Source organism: Hippopotamus amphibius, chromosome 7 (assembly GCF_030028045.1).
Source record: "Hippopotamus amphibius kiboko isolate mHipAmp2 chromosome 7, mHipAmp2.hap2, whole genome shotgun sequence".
Lineage (NCBI taxonomy): Eukaryota > Metazoa > Chordata > Mammalia > Artiodactyla > Hippopotamidae > Hippopotamus > Hippopotamus amphibius.
Window position 1 is genome coordinate 89774560 of NC_080192.1, and position 16862 is coordinate 89791421.

General features: G+C 44.5%; 1 protein-coding gene and 1 long non-coding RNA gene across 21 annotated transcripts in view; one reads left to right on the forward strand and one right to left on the reverse strand.

Annotated features, from left to right (window-relative positions):
• Nucleotides 1-2417: 2417 nt before the first annotated feature.
• Nucleotides 2418-4089, reverse strand: PCBP1 (poly(rC) binding protein 1). The gene has a single exon (XM_057741889.1). The coding sequence runs from the start codon at nucleotides 3834-3836 to the stop codon at nucleotides 2766-2768; it is 1071 nt and encodes a 356-aa protein (XP_057597872.1). The 5' UTR covers nucleotides 3837-4089; the 3' UTR covers nucleotides 2418-2765.
• Nucleotides 4090-4238: 149 nt separating this feature from the next.
• The window catches only part of LOC130856887 (uncharacterized), a 104438-nt gene continuing 91814 nt past the window's right edge, over nucleotides 4239-16862 (forward strand). For 13 of the 20 annotated variants that reach the window (XR_009054707.1, XR_009054698.1, XR_009054703.1 and 10 more), the window contains exons 1-2: nucleotides 4581-6094; nucleotides 7978-8108. This is a non-coding gene — a long non-coding RNA (uncharacterized LOC130856887). Of the gene's footprint in view, nucleotides 4300-4580; nucleotides 6095-7977; nucleotides 8109-16862 lie in introns of those variants that run through there. The other 7 variants (XR_009054711.1, XR_009054715.1, XR_009054709.1 and 4 more) reach the window with 6 other exon arrangements.

A 16862-nucleotide genomic window follows, 5' to 3' on the forward strand; every position in this document is an offset into this window, starting at 1 on the left:
TGCTTCCTCCATATTTATTCCACAAATACTTAGTGAGCCCCTGCTATATGTCAGGTATGGTGACAGGCACCAGAGATACAGTGGTGAACAATTAGACTAGGTCCCTTTACCCCCAAGTTATACCCCAAAGCTCAATCTCCAGCCCCTTCCTCGTTACCTGTTTCCCTGTAGCTTTGATTTCCCTTCAGTTTGTCTATTTCAAGCTACTTAACTATTTTTGCCTGCAAATACTGCAATCACCATGTCTGAATTCATTGCTCCCCTTCCTTACATGTCTTTCTCTGGCCTCCTCATGCAGTTTCAATCTCTCTTGCATTGGCCCCTTTCTATATGCATTTCTATTGATACCACTTTCCAATCAATGTTAGCCTGCTTACTTGAGGTAGTTTTCTAATTGCTTGTTCCTGCCTTTATTCTCTCCAAGTTGCCATTTTTCCTGTCCTGACCCCAGCCGCCCCCTGCATCCTGTCCCATCCCATCCTATCCCATTCATTCTTGCTGCCTAAATCATTATTTCACAAATTATTGCCAGCTGCCTTTTAAGGGGTGGAAAGGAGAGGGGCAGGTTTGAGGAAAATTTGAGGCCTACTTTTTAGAGGGCATTGGAACCACCTCCCCCAGCAAGCATCAAGGACATCTCACAAACCATTCGGCTTGGTGTTTGAAGGTTCCACATCATTATCCCCTCCTGCTCTACTCTACACAAACTTGATTTGTACTCATTATTTCCAGAAGACATCAAACCCATTTCTGGGTCTTCGCTAGGGTCTCCCTTACCTATCCTGGCCCCTCAAGACAACTGTCTTCTTTCAGCTTATCATTTAGTACACATTGCTTTCTTTCAATATTTCTCTGCCCGAAGACATTGTGGGCAGAAATGGGCCTCTGGCTTTTCACAGTCTAAAGAATACTGAAGTTTACTGTGTTGTAAGCACTGTTCTGTTTTATATACATGCTTTTTTTCTTTCACAAGCCCAGGAGATGTGTACTTCAGCACCTCCATTTTATGCAGAGCTTCAATAATTTGCTCAAGGCCACAAGTGGCAGATTTCAAATTTAAATTCAGGTTTAACTCCAGAATTTGGGCTCCTTTCAGAGACTACCTGTCTGACTTCACAGTGAGTATAAAGTAGATGGTAGAGCCCAATCTTACCTCCAGGGACCCTTGGAACCAGGTCTGCATCTCCGAAAAAAAAGGAGCAGATGCCCTGTAGAGAAGAAACCTCAACAAATATTTATGATAGCTAATACTTCTCTTCCACAGGATTTTCTCTCTGCTGTTAGTGATCTCCCACAGTGCCTGGTTTGAACTACACACTTTGGCACCTAATCATCTATTGTTCTAATCTGCTATTTCTAGTGTGTTTTAACCTAATGGTAGAAAAATTTTCTTCTCCCATCAGATTCAGCCTAGACCCACTAGCTGACATGAGGCTGCTAGGTCTTTACAGTAAGATCTTCCTTCTTCACCAGTGAAGAGAATCAGTGGCACTCGAACCTAAGAACCTTTTGGAGTTTTGTTAAAAATGCAATCTTCTGATTAGATTTGGGTGGGACCCAGGAATCTGCATTCTTAACATTGAGGTCATTCTTAGGCAGTTGTCAATGGATCCTGCCTGTGTGGACTGCCCCATTTAGGCAGAATTATTTCCTGGTACAATGGTTTCTCTAAACATTGCACACAGCAGTATTAGAAGCTGGCCTCCTTTGTTTCTCTATACGCCACTTGGCAGGTGTAATAACATCCTCTGACAGGCTGCTTGCCACAGGTGCATGCTTGCCACGTGCGCCCCGCTGGTACCATCCCCCATTCAGTCCTGCTGCCCAACCAAGACCCTCTATCCCTACCACCCACCCTGCAGCAGCAACCCTCTCCCAAGCCCTTAGACCCACCCTAGCCCCTTTCCCTTCCCTCCACCTCAGCCCCTCCCTTCACCCCCAGCCCAGCCCTTCCCTCCCCTACCTCTTCTCAGGGCCCCCCAGGCTCCTCCCACCTCAGAACATTTTTTTGTTCCTGGCTAAGAGTTTTGCACGTGAGATTGAGGGTGGGGCTGGTTGGACTAGAGGACACACTGCCATTCATCAGAGGTCCTCCTGAATGGGCATACTTTTCCCACCTGAGAAAATCCTGATGTTCTCTACCAGAGAAATGGGCAGAGGCCTCTCTCTGGAACCTGGCTGGAGGGATGTCACTCTCCAAGAGACCCCGGTCTCTGCAAACATCCCAAAGCAGGCCCAGCCTGCTGTGTTCCTTTGTTGGGAGGGAGAGGGAATGGAATCTTACCAATAAGGGGAAAAGGGTTGGGGAAGATACCAGGGACGGGCCCACCCTAAACCCTAACACTAAAAGGGAAGGAAAAAAATGCACCAACAAAGAGTTTAAGATAGTAGTTCCCAGCTTTTTCAAATATGAAGCATTTTTTAACCAATCCATTTTTTAATTTTTAAATTCTTGACATTACAGAACTAAACTGAAATTTATTAACATTCCACTCTTACATTTCTTATCGACAAACAGAAATAAAATTCATGAGCCAAAAACCCAAAACAAAACTAAAAACAGGGAAAAGCTTATAAAACTAAATATGGATCCCAGCATTAACAGCTGAACAGAGAATGTGATTTTTAAATTCTTAGCAGATGATAAAGTTGTGTAGAAACTGAACACTTACAAATTATTTAAAACCTGGAATCACTGACCAGAAATTACACAGTTGGATCATGGGAAAACAGCAGAAAGGGGTTATAAGGGAACCTATACTATTCTAGCTGCACCCCATGCCCTTCTCAGAGGAAAGCCTGGCATTGATTAGATATTGGGCCAGACTAATACTGGCAGCAGAACCAGTGATAGTAACCTGCCTACCAGAAGAGCCTTCCACTGGGTTGGCAATTTTGATCTGGGCCCCGGACATCTGGCGGATCTCATTAATGTTGGCGCCTTGGCGCCCGATTATACAGCCAATTAAGTTATTTGGAATGGTGAGTTCATGGGTGGTTTGAGTAGATGCATCCAAACTTGCCCAATAGCCTTTCACCTCTGGAGAGCTGGAGTCAATTCCGGCGAATCCGGTCCCGCCGTGCATCATGGCAAAGTGAGACTGTTGTCTTGCCACCTGGTTCAGCTTGGCCAGATCGAGCGGAGAAATGGTGTGTTGTCCTTGAATCGAGTAGGCATCTAGAGGTGGTCCCTCCAGGTCATGGGTGGCGTGGGGGTAGCCCGCAGCGTCGCTGCACCGATCTTGGCCGCCCGCGCAGATGACTGGAGAGCTGGCCGGCATGGGCTGGTACGGAATGGTCATGACTCTCCCTTGCGGAGACTGGGAGAGCGTCTCCAGCATGACCAGGCAGATCTGCTTGACACACTCGGTGACAGACTGCGGCACGCCAGCAATGGTGATGGCCCGCTCGGTGGAGTTGGGCAGCATATCCCCCGCCACCTGGACCTGGGCCCCCGTACTCTCGCGGATCTCTTTGATCTTACATCCGCCTTTCCCAATCAGGGAGCCGCACTGGGTGGCCGGCACCACCAGCCTCAGGGTGACCGGGGGCCTGCTGGCCGCCGTGCTGTTGGTCATGGAGCTGTTGATATCTTCTTCCAGCTTGTCGATGATCATAGCGAAGGCCTTAAAGATGGCATTGGTGGGGCCGGTCAGAGTGATGATTCTCTCCGGGCAATTCCCCTCCGAGATGTTGATCCGCGCGCCACTCTCCTCGCGGATCCTCTTAACCGACTCCCCTTTCTTCCCAATGATGCTTCCTACTTCCTTTCCGTGCATAAGCAGCCGAATGGTGAGAGTCACATTTAGTCCACTTTCAGTCACACCGGCATCCATGGCGAGCGGCGGGCGGCGTTCGGGGGAGTTGGGCTCGTTACGTGGTCAAGTCTTTGGTGGCTGGCGGGGGGAGGGGAGGTGTAGGCCCGAAACTGCCGGCGCGAGGCGAGCGAGGGCCGCGGGAGCGAGCGGGCGCGGGCGGGAGGCCGCGGCGTCGTCGCAGGGGCGGGCGGCGGCGGCGGAGGGGGCGAGCGGGGCCGGGAGCGGCGGGCGGGCGGGTGGGCGAGGGCGCGGCGGTGGCGACTCCGGCGGCAGCCTCGGCGGTCTGGGCGGGGCGGGAAGCCCGCTTTCAACCCCGCGTACCCTCTGACCCCGGAAGTGCTTGCTGCGCAGGCCCCCTTAAAAAAAAAATGAGGACCCGTCCTTTTTAGGTCACAGGATTGCGCCAACCTCCATCGAGTAGTTTTTTAAAAACCCTTTTAACAGCCTAGCATTGGAAAGAAAGCCTCGGTGGGCAGAAGCGGTGAGTCCGGCAAAGTTTTAAAATGAACATGTATTTTATTAACCCTAGAGGCGCCGGCAGATGTTTGGAAACGGTAGTGTTGTGCGTGGGGACGACCCATTATTTTCCCGCCCTACAAAAGCAGTTTAAACGCGGAGCGACACGGGCAGCCCCGGCGGTAACTGCAGGCGGCTGCTAGGACGCCGCGGGTTTAAAACGTGCGCGTGAGGAGGCCAGAGCGCGTGCGCGAGGGTGTGGGGAGGACGGGAGGGGCAGCCGCGGTCTTCCGGGGGGGAGGGGCGGCGAGGCGAGGCCTGCGGGGCGGGTGCCCGCGCGGGCGGGCACGTGGGGCCCCTTCGTTTTTTGCGTCCAGGCGACCGGCGCCAGCCCCCACCCCCGACCTGGCCCCGTGGCAGCGGCCGGTGGGGAGAAAGACCAAAACCCACCCCGCGCCGCCGCCAAAGTCACGGCTCTGTTCATGGTTTCTGGGAAGTGCTAGAAACATGGCCAGAAAAAGAATGGCGTCCATTTACATAGTGCTTTGTCTGCATTTTGCAACTCTCTTTCGTTACACCCGCAGAAACCCCACCTCTTGCGCTGGTGTCGTTTTAGTCGCTGCCGCCTTGTCAGACGTTTAAGACAGTGGCGTGTATTTTGGGGGGCCGCATTTATCCCTGTTCTGGGGAGTTCCTGCGGTTTTCCCCGCGCGGGTTTACGCTCCCGCTTCTGCCTTTCGGCCCTTTCCCCGCTTGGTGCAGCCACCGCGCCCGCGCTGTCCGTGGGCGGCCCCCAACGGGGTCCGCCATCTTGGAGGGCCTTTCTTGTCGGGTGCGGAGCCACGCGTTCCTCCCGTTAAAGAAAGGTCGATAGGGCCGTTGGTGCGCAAGTTGTGATTTCCGCCCCTTCCGTTTTTCCTGGGCTGCACCAGACAGAAAGGGCCGAATGCGCGGCGTGCTTCAAGATCTCTTCGGGAAAGAGGCTAACGTGGCGGTTCCTCCGCCCCCCCTCCTTTCCCCGCGGGATGGCCGCCATGTTTCCTGAACACAAAATGGCGACACGTGTCCTGGATTCGTCGCTAACGAGAAATTGGGGTCGGCCCGAAAGCTCTAGAACGCGGTCCCCCCCCGTCCCCGGCCTCAACTCTCGCCCGTGGGCGGGGGCCTTCCCCACGCAGCGAGTGCTTTGACCAGACTGGGATGAAACCCCAGGCTGGTCCCAACCTCAGCTGGCGAATTTTAATACGTTTCTCTCATTAATTTGAAACGGGAGTGCGAATAAGCGTAAAACGTAGGCATCATGCTGAGCCTTTCGGTCATTTCGTTTAATAATAGATGGGGGGGCACTACCAATGCATAATTTGGGCCCCCCAGTATCAAAAGAGTTAGGAATCACTACTTTAAGAAATGAGATAGGAAATTATTGCTTTCCTAGATTTCTAGCATAGGCTATTGTGCTGGTGAGATAAAGAAATGGTATTAAAAGGCTTTCTTTTTTTTTTGAAGGCAATTTCCATGAAGCGACTAGGATAACTATGATCTTTTTCATGGGCCAGCTGGCCAGTGAGCCTCACTTTGCCATAGATGTTGACTTGTTGGCTAGAAGGGACAGACAGTTGTGCATTTACCAGTGGCAGATCCCGTGCTAGCCATATTACTGCATACTGTTTTTAATTTTTACAGTGATCCTCTGAGGTATGTGTTATCTCTATCTCTCTCTCTTTAACAGATGAAATCACTTAGGCCAAGAGAGATGAAGTGACTGATGCAAGGTCACACAGTGTCGAGGATGGTATCCAGACCTTCTGATACAGTTACTGGTGAGCACATTTCCAAATTTTTCTCTTAAGTCAGGGTTTTAGAATTTAAATGCTGTTTGGACATTTAGGTGAGCTTGTCATTTAAAGGAACCCCTCAGATAACTTTTTGTTGCATAGTCACCCCTTATTTGTATCTATTTGGGGATTCTCAGTGTTTCCTGGTGTGAGTTATGGCTGTAAGGAGCTCAGAGGCTATTTTTTTAAATGAGGTCTCTGGGTGAGGATGGAGAGGAGGAAGTGATTCAGCCCTGCATAAAGACTCAAGTATCTGTCAGTCCAGCTTGGTGTGTGGCACATTTGAGTCTACCTGGCTCTGTCGGGAGCAAGCAGTTTCTCTGTATGACTCATATGCTTCCTTCAGCTACCCATGGGCATGACTTCTGCCTTCCCCACCCAGGTAAAAGTAAGTAAGTTTACTCTGGCGCCAAGCCTCCATTTCTCCGCAGATATTGACGGAGCATGACAAAGTGTTAGATAAATCACGGTCTGTGGACTTCTCAGTTCAAGGTAGCAAATAACTTGTGGAGCAAGCAACAAATATGTGCCTAAACAAGGTTATGCTTGTATGGGTGTTAAGAGGTGGAGAGAAGGGCTTTTTGCTTCCCTTAACTTATACTAATATTGTATATTAGACTCTCCAAAGTGCTTTCACATACTTTAGATAATCCTACAAACAACTTTAATAGGTAGGCATAACAGCAACAATGACAGTCATAGCACTGAGTGCTTACTATGTGCCATGCACTGTTTGAACCTTTATTTTGTGCGTTAACTCAGTGGTTCTCACGTTTTTAAAAGCAAACCACCATGAGAAATATATTTTACATAATAACTGGAACATATATGCACACACATATATAAAGGAAACAGAATTTTTGCAAAACAGTACTTATTCATACTACATGCAGTGTACTCTGGTAATTTCTGTTCTCTTTACATTAAAAAAAAGGGAGCACATCAGACTAAAGAGATGAAAAACCCATGATTAGGTTGTGACCAATATGACCACATTTAAACCTCACAAAACCTCCTGAGATGGGGGTGATGTTATTTCCATTTTACAGAGGTACAAAGAGAAGGATTTGTCTAAGGTCACACAGCTGTAAACTGGTAAAACAAGGATTTGAATATAGGCAACTTGAGCTCAGAGCCTATATACTTAACCACTAAGGTAGATGTGGTCTCTGCAGGGGGCCTTATCTTGTAGAAAGACAGTTGATCTTAGTAAACGTTAAAAACTTAGGAGACAACAAAAAGACTAAATTACATATAATCAAGAATTATCCTGTCTCAAAGCATTCTGGTCCTGTAAATCTGCCATCTATTTCTTTTCCCTAAAGAAAATTTTATCCACTGGGTCTTTCTTCCCAAGACTGCCTATTTTAAGTCTTTTTTGCCAGACATATTTCTTTAATCTCTTCGTGTCTGAGTATTTCCGGGACTCTATTCACCTTCTCAAAGAAGCCTTCCCTTTCCCAGTTCTCAGCACTGCCTCCATCAGTCTTACAGTCCCTCCCTTGGGTAGCCCACATTTAGCTGTTGATGAAATTGTAATGTGTCTTGGTGTTGAAAATGCATTGTAAGGGCCTCAGGTGCCTTGGGTGACCCTGAGGTCTGGCAGAGTGGGCACTGAACTTGAGAATTGGTGGCTCTGGAGCCTAGCTTCAGCTCTGCCGCTAACTAGCTTTGAGACTTCTACAATCCAGTTCATTTATCTGGGCCTCAGTTTTCCCATCTGTAAAACAAGAGATTAAATACTCTCCAAGGCCCTTTGTAATTCTGTCCGGAGAGTGATGATATTTGATGATCTTGGTTATTTATCCCTGGGAGGGAGGGTTGTGTAAATGTTTTTCTCATGGTAAATTTCCCACTCCCTTCCTCAGACCTGTGCTAACTTATGGATATGTGAGTGAATTCTACACCACCCATTTTACAGATGAAGCCACTGAGATACAGAGCAACTGATTAAATATCGCCACTCCAGCACTGGAGCCTCACATGACTCTTCTCCCAGGTTGGTTAAAGGGTTTAACAAGGTTGGGAAGGTGAGTCAGGCTTACACTTTGGAAATTGAACCACAGAATTTTTGCTTCCTCTTACCTCACATTGGCATATTATATAAAACCTTTCAGGCAGAAATAGAGACACAGATGTAGAGACTAAACATATGGACACGAGGGGGGAAAGCGGGGCGAGGGTTGGGGTGGGATGAACTGAGAGATTGGGATTGCCATATATACATTGCTAGTAAGAAAAAAAATCAAATTGTACACTTAAAAATACAGGAAAAACTGCCAAAAAATAAATAAATAAAACCTTTCAAAGTGTTATTTAATCATCACACTCCACTTTGCCAGGGAGATATTATTATGCCCATTTTATGAAAGAACCATCTTTGGATCGAGTAGGAAAGTGACTTGCCCAAGGTTACATAGCTTGTTAGGACCTGAGCTAGGTCTCTTGACTCCTTGTTGTGGATTGTTCCTTTCCTTGGCTTCTGATGGTTGTGGTACTGAGTTTAACACATGGAATAACTTTATCTTAAATTGAAAAAGTTTTCTATCCAGTCTTTATTTTTCTGTCCCAGAACATCCAATTCGCTTATGTTAAGTTACTGACTCTTTTGGTTCAAGAGAATCTCCTCCCTCTGGTTCTCTAATGTTTACATTTATGGGTTTGGGAAGTGGTGGGAATGAGACTAAGTTCCCTGGGGGTAGGGACCACCGTTTTTTTCCCCCCATCCTAGGTGGCCCAGCAAGCATCCTACAGCTTTTAAAATTTGTCCAGTCAACACACAGCATTTTTCCCAAAAACGGTTTCTTTTCCTCTTCCCCCTTCATATTTAGCTTCCCATGTTTCTTTTGTTTAAAATTATTGTAAATCGAGAGGGCCTTTTCCCTATTACTTTCCACGATACTACAGAGTGCAGTTTAGGAACATGTCTTACCCACTGTGGATAGTAACCACTTGACCTCATATGCTGTTAACTCTGTGTTGCTGTTATGGGGTCACTACTTGGTTTCCTCAGAAACAGCAGAAGTATGTTGGCGTGCTTTACAGAAGTGACCAGGATGTATAGCAGCATCCTTGGCTTAAGTTCTCCCAGTTGGGCAGAACATTGCCCATGGATTCCCCAGGGTCACTGCGACTGAAATAAGGCCTGGAGAACAGAGTGCAGAGACAAGTTAAAGGGAAAATGAGAACAGAATGCAAATGCAAAGTGTAGAATGTAAGGAAGGGGAAAACGGTACGAAAAGGAAAGAGAGAAAAGAGTAGGGCAGAGAGAGGAGAATACAGAATCAGCGGAAGGGAGGTGAAGAGAGCAACCCAGAGGTCCCTTAGCCTCTCCTATGGTGTGGGACAAGTCAAGGAAGAGCAGCTAGTATGATAACTCCTCCTCAGCTGATCCTGAGCAGCACATATCTTTTCTTATCCTCTACTTCCAGTATCAGGTAGGGGAAATTTCTGTTTCTGCTATCAGTTGGGGATGTGATTAGATGCCAGTAATTTTATTTTATCTTAATATTTATTTATTTATTTTTGTATTTTGGCCATGCTGCACGGCATGCGGGATGGTTCCCTGACCAGGGATCGATCCCAGGCCTTAGTAGTGAAAGTGCCGAATCCTAACCACTAGGCAACCAGGGAACTCCCTATTTTATTTTATTTTTATTGAAGTATAGTTGACTCATAGTGTTGTGTTAGTAAGAAACTGTTATACATACGTATACATTCTTTTTTGTATTCTTTTCCTTTATTGTTTATCACAGGATATTGAATATAGTAGGACCTTGTTTTTTATCCATTCTATGTATAATAGTTTGCATCTGCTAACCCTAAACTCCCAATCCATCCCTCCCCTAACCCCCTGCCTCTTGGCAACCACAAGTCTGTTTTCTGTGTCTGTGAGTCTGTTCCTGTTTTGTAGATAGGTTCATTTGTGTCATATTTTAGAGTCCACATATAAGTGATATCATATGGTATTTCTTTTTCTCTTTCTGACTTACTTCACTTAGTGTGATAATCTCTGAGTCCATCCATGTTGCTGCAAATGGCATTATTTCATTCTTTTTTTATCACTGTGTAGTATTCCATTGTATATATGTACCACATCTTCTTTATCCATTCATCTGTCGATGGACATTTAGGTTGCTTCCATGTCTTGGCTATTGTAAATAATGCTGCTCTGAACATTGGGGTACGTGTATCTTTTCGAATTATAGTTTTATCCGGATATATGCCTAGGAATGGGATTGCTGGATCATGTAGATGCCAGTAATTTTAACATTAGCCTCAGTTCACCTCATTTATCAAGGAAAATGTGCTACAAAAATCATGTAAGGTATTGTAGGTCAAGTTTCATGTTATTCTTTCATTTAGCAATTGATTGCTTGATATGTTCCAGACACTGAGGCTATAAAAATGTATGAGATATTGTCCTTGCCCTCAAGATGTTTGTGGTCTGGAAAGGTAGACAGATTCACACTGTAATGTGTTAAAAGTATTGGCATATGAGTAAGCTATGGTGCTCACCAAGTTATGGTGTTACGGTTCAGAGGAGGGCCCTTGATTCAGCCTTGGAGGGGATTTAAGAAGGCAGCCTAGAGAAATTATCATTCAAGCTGAGTTCCAAGTTGGCAGATTGCATGGTGGAGGGCAGGGAAGGGTATTCCAGGCAGAGGGAACAAGAGCCCAAAGGCAGAGAGCTCAGTCCATTCAGAAGTTGTAGCCATTTCACAAACACATGAAGGATGCTTGCATAATCCAGCTTTTGGTGATTACTGTTCCACTGCTGCAGAAGTGTAGATTATTGAGACTTGACTATGTTCACTAGAGCACAGAAAGATAAAGTCCTTATTTTGTAGCAATAATTCTCTTTTAAGGTGAAGACACTAGAAGACACTTCCTATCTGGAGATTTTAAGTACAAAATGTAAACAAAGCACGGCCTTTAAATTTAGGAAATAATTATTAACCCTTTGTACAGTGAAAGAAAACAGTTACAGTGGACAGCATATCCCCTTCTCATCCAGCTTTTGGATTTTATTGTGTTCTGCTTTGTTTATAAACAAAGGCGGATGTGTGGAAATTTAGAGTCTTTGTGTCGCTGGTTAGGATGTTTGAGTTAGGGAGGGGGGAAGTGAGTTCAGACGTTATTGCTATTTTATGGCAGAACAAAAGAAATACATTTAAATAGCTCATTTGTCTGATCCCACCTACTGAGCACAAGCAAGACTTGGTTGGGGACTTTGTTTCAGAGTGACAGTTACTTTAACCAGATAAAGCATTTGTTCAGCATTATCCACTGTGTAGAGTCTGTTGTGTCCATATTAAGAGCATTGATTTTGGTTTTTGAGACGTGGATATAGCTGCATTAAGTAGAACCCTTATGTGTATTCATTGGACAATGCTGGGATTTTACCTAGATTAAAAGAAAAAAATGTGTTATGTGTGGATTGGGGAAGAATGCTTAAAATAGTACATTGATTCAGTGGTCATTTCTCAGTCATCTTCTTGACCTCTCAGTAGTATTTGACACTCCCTCCTCACAGACTAGTTTCCTGCCCTCAAGTTGCTCACTCTAAAAAACACTTATTTTGAACTGTGCATTCTAGCAGGATAAAGTGATACATCATTTTGGAATTGGGGAGGTAAGAGCTGGGGTGCAGGGGCATGGATATCTTCAGACACGAAGTCCTGCTTTGTTAGGCCTGTCAATAATTTGCACTGTTTCTGGGAGGGCAGGATTGATGATAGCTCACTGCATTTTTGGCTTTTTGGGTTACAACATCTGTTTGATCTTGCCTTGTTAGAGCAAGAGTTTCTTAAGAATCCCATTATCAGTCTTGGTTCTTTTTAGGTACCTTCTAGGAACATTCCATCATAACCACTTCCTCTCAGGATTAGAGAAGGAGCTTATTATTTTTACCTTCCTCTATATCTGAAAGTTCTTTTCCAGAGACTGTGGCCATCCGCTTACTAGCTGTATGGTCGTGAACCTCTCTGAACCTCAGTTTCTGTGCCTGTCAAATGGAGATAATGATAAATGATACCAATCTTACTTCTTATGAGGATCAAGTGACTAAATAGTATACTGGTTTTGAGAACAGGAGAGTGGAAAGGGGAAGGAGGTAGAAAACAGTTTTTTAGAAAAATAAATATGTATGTGCTTTATTTTGAAAAATATAATAAGCTATGTTTCTTTTCTAACGAGAGTAGTGAAGGTTTTATTTTTAAAAACAAAAACTTTAATATAATGTTTTTTGTAGAGTATCAGGTTTATAGAACATACTTCGTCTCTCCGCCCATATACTGCGGTATCCCATTAGGGAAATGAAATTCTAGAACCCTACCCCAGGCTGCCCAGTAAGCTGGTTGGTGTCTATGTAGGAAAGCAACCATCTCCCTTTAGGTGAAATTGGACCTCAGGAGGTAGCCGTGTTTGAGAGAGTCTCCCAGGGACTGATGATGAAGATGGTAGTGACAACGGCAGCAGTAACAGTGGTGGTGAGCCAGGGCCTGCACTAAGCGCGTTATAGGGACTGGCTTATTTTAACAACAGAACAACCATTTGAGACTGGTGGTTTGAGAAGCAGAACAGTGGAGGAGGAGGGAGCATAGACTCTGAGGCCAGGCCTCTTGCACTGACATCTCGGCTTTGCCAGTAATTAGCCCTGTGGCCTTGAATAAGAAGACTGTGCCTCATTTTCCTCATCTGTAGAATGAGGGTGATAATAGTACCAGCCTCATAAGGTGATTGTGATGGTTAAATAATGTAAGCCTTGTAAAGTACCTAACGTGGTGCTTGGCGCATAGAAAGTGCTCACCAGATGTCAGCTTGTTATCATAATCAAGATAGCTGTTATCCTCATTTAACAGATGGAGAAATAAAGGCTTAGAGAGAGGTAATTTGCTAAGTGACACAGCAAATGATGGAACAGGAATTTGCACTTCAGGCTGTCAAACTCCAGAGCCCTTGTTCTATTTTTTTTTTTAATATTTATTTATTCATTCATTTATTTTACTTTTGGCTGCGTTGGGTCTTCGTTGCTGTGCACGGGCTTTCTCTAGTTGTGGCGAGCGGGGGCTACTCTTCATTACGGTGCATGGGCTTCTCAGTGCAGTGGCTTCTCTTGTTGCAGAGCACAGGCCCTAGGTGCTCGGGCTTCAGTAGTTGTGGTGTATGGGCTCAGTAGTTGTGGCTCGTGGGCTCTAGAGCACAGGCTCAGCAGTTGTGACACATGGGCTTAGTTACTCTGTGGCATGTGGGATCTTCCCGGACCAGGGATCAAACCTGCGTCCCCTGCATTGGCAGGCGGATTCCTAACCACTGCACCACCAGGGAAGTCCAAGAGCTCTTGTTTTTAACCATTATACTATACCACCTACATGGGTTAAGGGGAAGAGACTAGACCCACAAGAATTGCATTTTGGGTTTGGACCTCTAACCTTTATTTGTGATCTTAAATATCTTATTACCATAGCATGTACTTGGTTATTCTTTGAGTCTTCCCTAGATCCAAAGAAATGAACAAGTGATGGGTTACTTGTGGTCTTCTCCTGCTAGGAATAGGGTGTTCCTGGCCAGGGCCAGGAAATGGAGCTAAATAAATACCTTTGTTCTTCCCAGTGCTCTTTGGACCAGAAGCAGAAGCTTGTCTAGTCTCTTTTGTTATTATGATTATCTCTCTTCTTAGTACAACTGGTGATGGTGAAAAGCAGAGCAGGCAATATACATATTGAGCAGTTTCTATGTGTCATGCATTTTACATGTGTTATCTCATCTAATCCCTAAAGGAACTCTATGAGGTGGTCACTCTTATTTCTATTTTATAGAAACAGAGAGGTTAGGAGACTTGCTTAAAGTCACACAGTTAGTAAGTGGGAGAGCTGGGATTTGAATAAGCAGTCTGGCTCCTGAGTCCATGCTCTTAACCTCTGCACTCTACTGCTTCTCTTCCTCTTTTACCTGTGTAAAGTATGTAGTAGGGGTCAGTAGCATGGGACTTAGTAGGACCAGTCCTGCTGTAAAATGGGACAGTTTTAACTACTGAGCTAACAATAAGGAGGTCTGTGATCTTGTTTTGACCCTGTCACCAACTTGCCACATCAAGGGCTTCACTTTTCTCAGCCTATTGTCCTCATTTATTAAACAAAAGGGTCACTCTAGATAGTCTCTGAGATGGTCCTTCTAACTCTGATGTTCTGTGATTGATCATATGAAGTGAGGAGGATAATACCTGTTCAGCTTCTTGATCTGGAGCATTGGTATTTGTGAGGTTTTAGGGAGCCTGCATTGTGCAAGGAAGGTGCTAGATTTCCAGGCAGAGAATGAGCTGCCTTCCTGAAAAAGGTAGATCTGGACTATTTTTTGAGGCTGGTTGCCAGGGGAACCTAGCCTCTGGCCAGCAGCAGCCAGGAATGCTTTGGTTGAGGATTGGGAACAGATAACTAAAACAAGCAGTGTATTTAGGTTTCACTTTCTACTCCCTGCCCCCACTCCCCACAGCTACCTGCTAGTTTTATACACTTTCTATGTTAGGCACTATTTTAAGTACTTTATAAAGTATAATATTATTTAATCTTCATAGTAATCTTATGAGATGAGTACTGTTTTTGTCCTAAATTTACAGACAATAAGGGTGAGGCAAATAGAGTTAAATAACTTGTCCACATTTACCTAAGTGGAAAGTGGTATCAAATCCACTAAGTTGTATTGGCTTCTTGGTCGGAGCTTGAAAAAAAATGCAGAGGGGAAAGTCTTTGGTTATTTATTAGTGGTTTTTGTTTTGTTTATTTGTTTTTGTTTTTCTTACTAGAATGACAGACTCTTGGAGTTGGAAAGGGCCTTTGAGGTAATACAGTCAGTCTCCTTGTCTCCAATCTTCCTTTCAGTTACAGGATTGCTTTCTATAGTCCCCTGACAGATGATTATTTAAATTATTTTTGAATACTTCCATTGCTGGGAAGCTCATCACTTCTTGAGGAATCCCATTATATTGTTTTTTTTTCTTTACCATTATCGTTTATTACAGGATATTGAGTACAGTTCCCTGTGCTATACAGTGGGACTGTGTTGTTTACCTGTTTTATAGTTAGTAGTTTGTGTCTGCTAATCCCAAACTCCTTGTTTATCCCTCCTCCACCCCCTTTCCCTTTTGGTAACCATAAATTTGTTTTCTATGTCTATGAGTCTCTTTCTATTTTGTAAATAAGTTCATTGGTATCATATTTTAGTTTCCACATGTAAGTGATATCATATGGTATTTGTCTTTCCCTTTTTTACTTACTTCACTTAATATAATCTCTAGGTCCATCCATGTTGCTGCAAATGGCATTATTTCATTTATTTTTACGATTGAAAAATAATGAAAAATTTTTTCATTATTTTTACAATATATTCCATTGTGTATATATGTACGACCGCATCTTCTTTATTCATTCATCAGTCGATGGACACTTAGGTTGCTTCCATGTCTTGGCTGTTGTAAATAATGCTGATGTGAACATTGGGGTGCCTGTATTTTTTTTTTTTGGTCCATAAAAATTTAACAAGTTTATTTATAGTTGTTATAAGATATGAACATTGGGGTGCCTGTATTTTTTTTTTTTGGTCCAGAAAAATTTAACAAGTTTATTTATAGTTATAAAGTTGAACTGCTGAAACTTGTTCACTGAAACATCTTGACTTGCATTAATGCTTTATGTCCCTGCATTTATGTTAAAAATTCACACACACATTAAAATGGAAAAATTGCCAGTACCTGATTTTGTCCCCTATTTTTTCCACTGGCAATCATATACTTAGGTACCTTTTGACCCCATGGGGGGAAAAGTATCTAATGTTTGGAACTACCAAGAACAGGAAGAAGAGAATTTTTTTTTATATATAAATTTATTTATTTTATTTATTGGCTGTGTTGGGTCTTTGTTGTTGCACAGGGGCTTTCTCTAGTTGCTGCAAGCAGGGGCTACTCTTCATTGTGGTGTGCAGGCTCCTCATTGCAGTGGCTTCTCTTGTTGGGGAGCACGGGCTCTAGGCACGTGGGCTTCAGTAGTTGCGGCACACGGGCTCAGTAGTTGTGGCTCACGGGGTGTAGAGCACAGGCTCTGTAATTGTGGCACATGGGCTTAGTTGCTCTGTGGCATGTGGGATCTTCCCGGAGCAGGGCTTGAACCCATGTCCTCTGGATTCTTAACCACCACGCCACCTAGGAAGTCCCTTTTTTTTTTTTAAAAGAATGAAATGTTTCCCATCAGAGTGGATTCTTAAACATGTTTTCCACATATGAGGCATGCTAGCTGGATGTTGCTTGGCATAACTGTTACATGTTTGGCATGGATAGCCCACAGTTTGGTGTCTTCAAAAAGGCCAACTAGATAGACTTCATGTGCCTCCTGCAAAGCACCAATAGCTGCACTCTGGGAGCACAAATCTGTTTGGAGTCCTGAGCAATTTCCTGCACCAGATGCTGGAAGGAAAGTTCTTGAATCAGAGGTTCAGTGGACTCCTGATAACATCTAAATTCACAGAGTGCCCCAGTACCAGGCCTGTAACAATGACGTTTCTTCACCCCTCCAGTAGAGGGCGAACTTGCAAGTGGCTTTTGTAGCCAGTTTCTTCTTAGTGCTTTACCATGGGTCAATTTGCAGGCAGGCAGCTTTGTACGGGCCGTGGTTTAGAGACCTCCTTACTTACCCATCCTTCTCCTTCATCTGGAGCTTGGCTGCGTATATCTTTTCGAATTAGAATTTTCTCTGGATATATG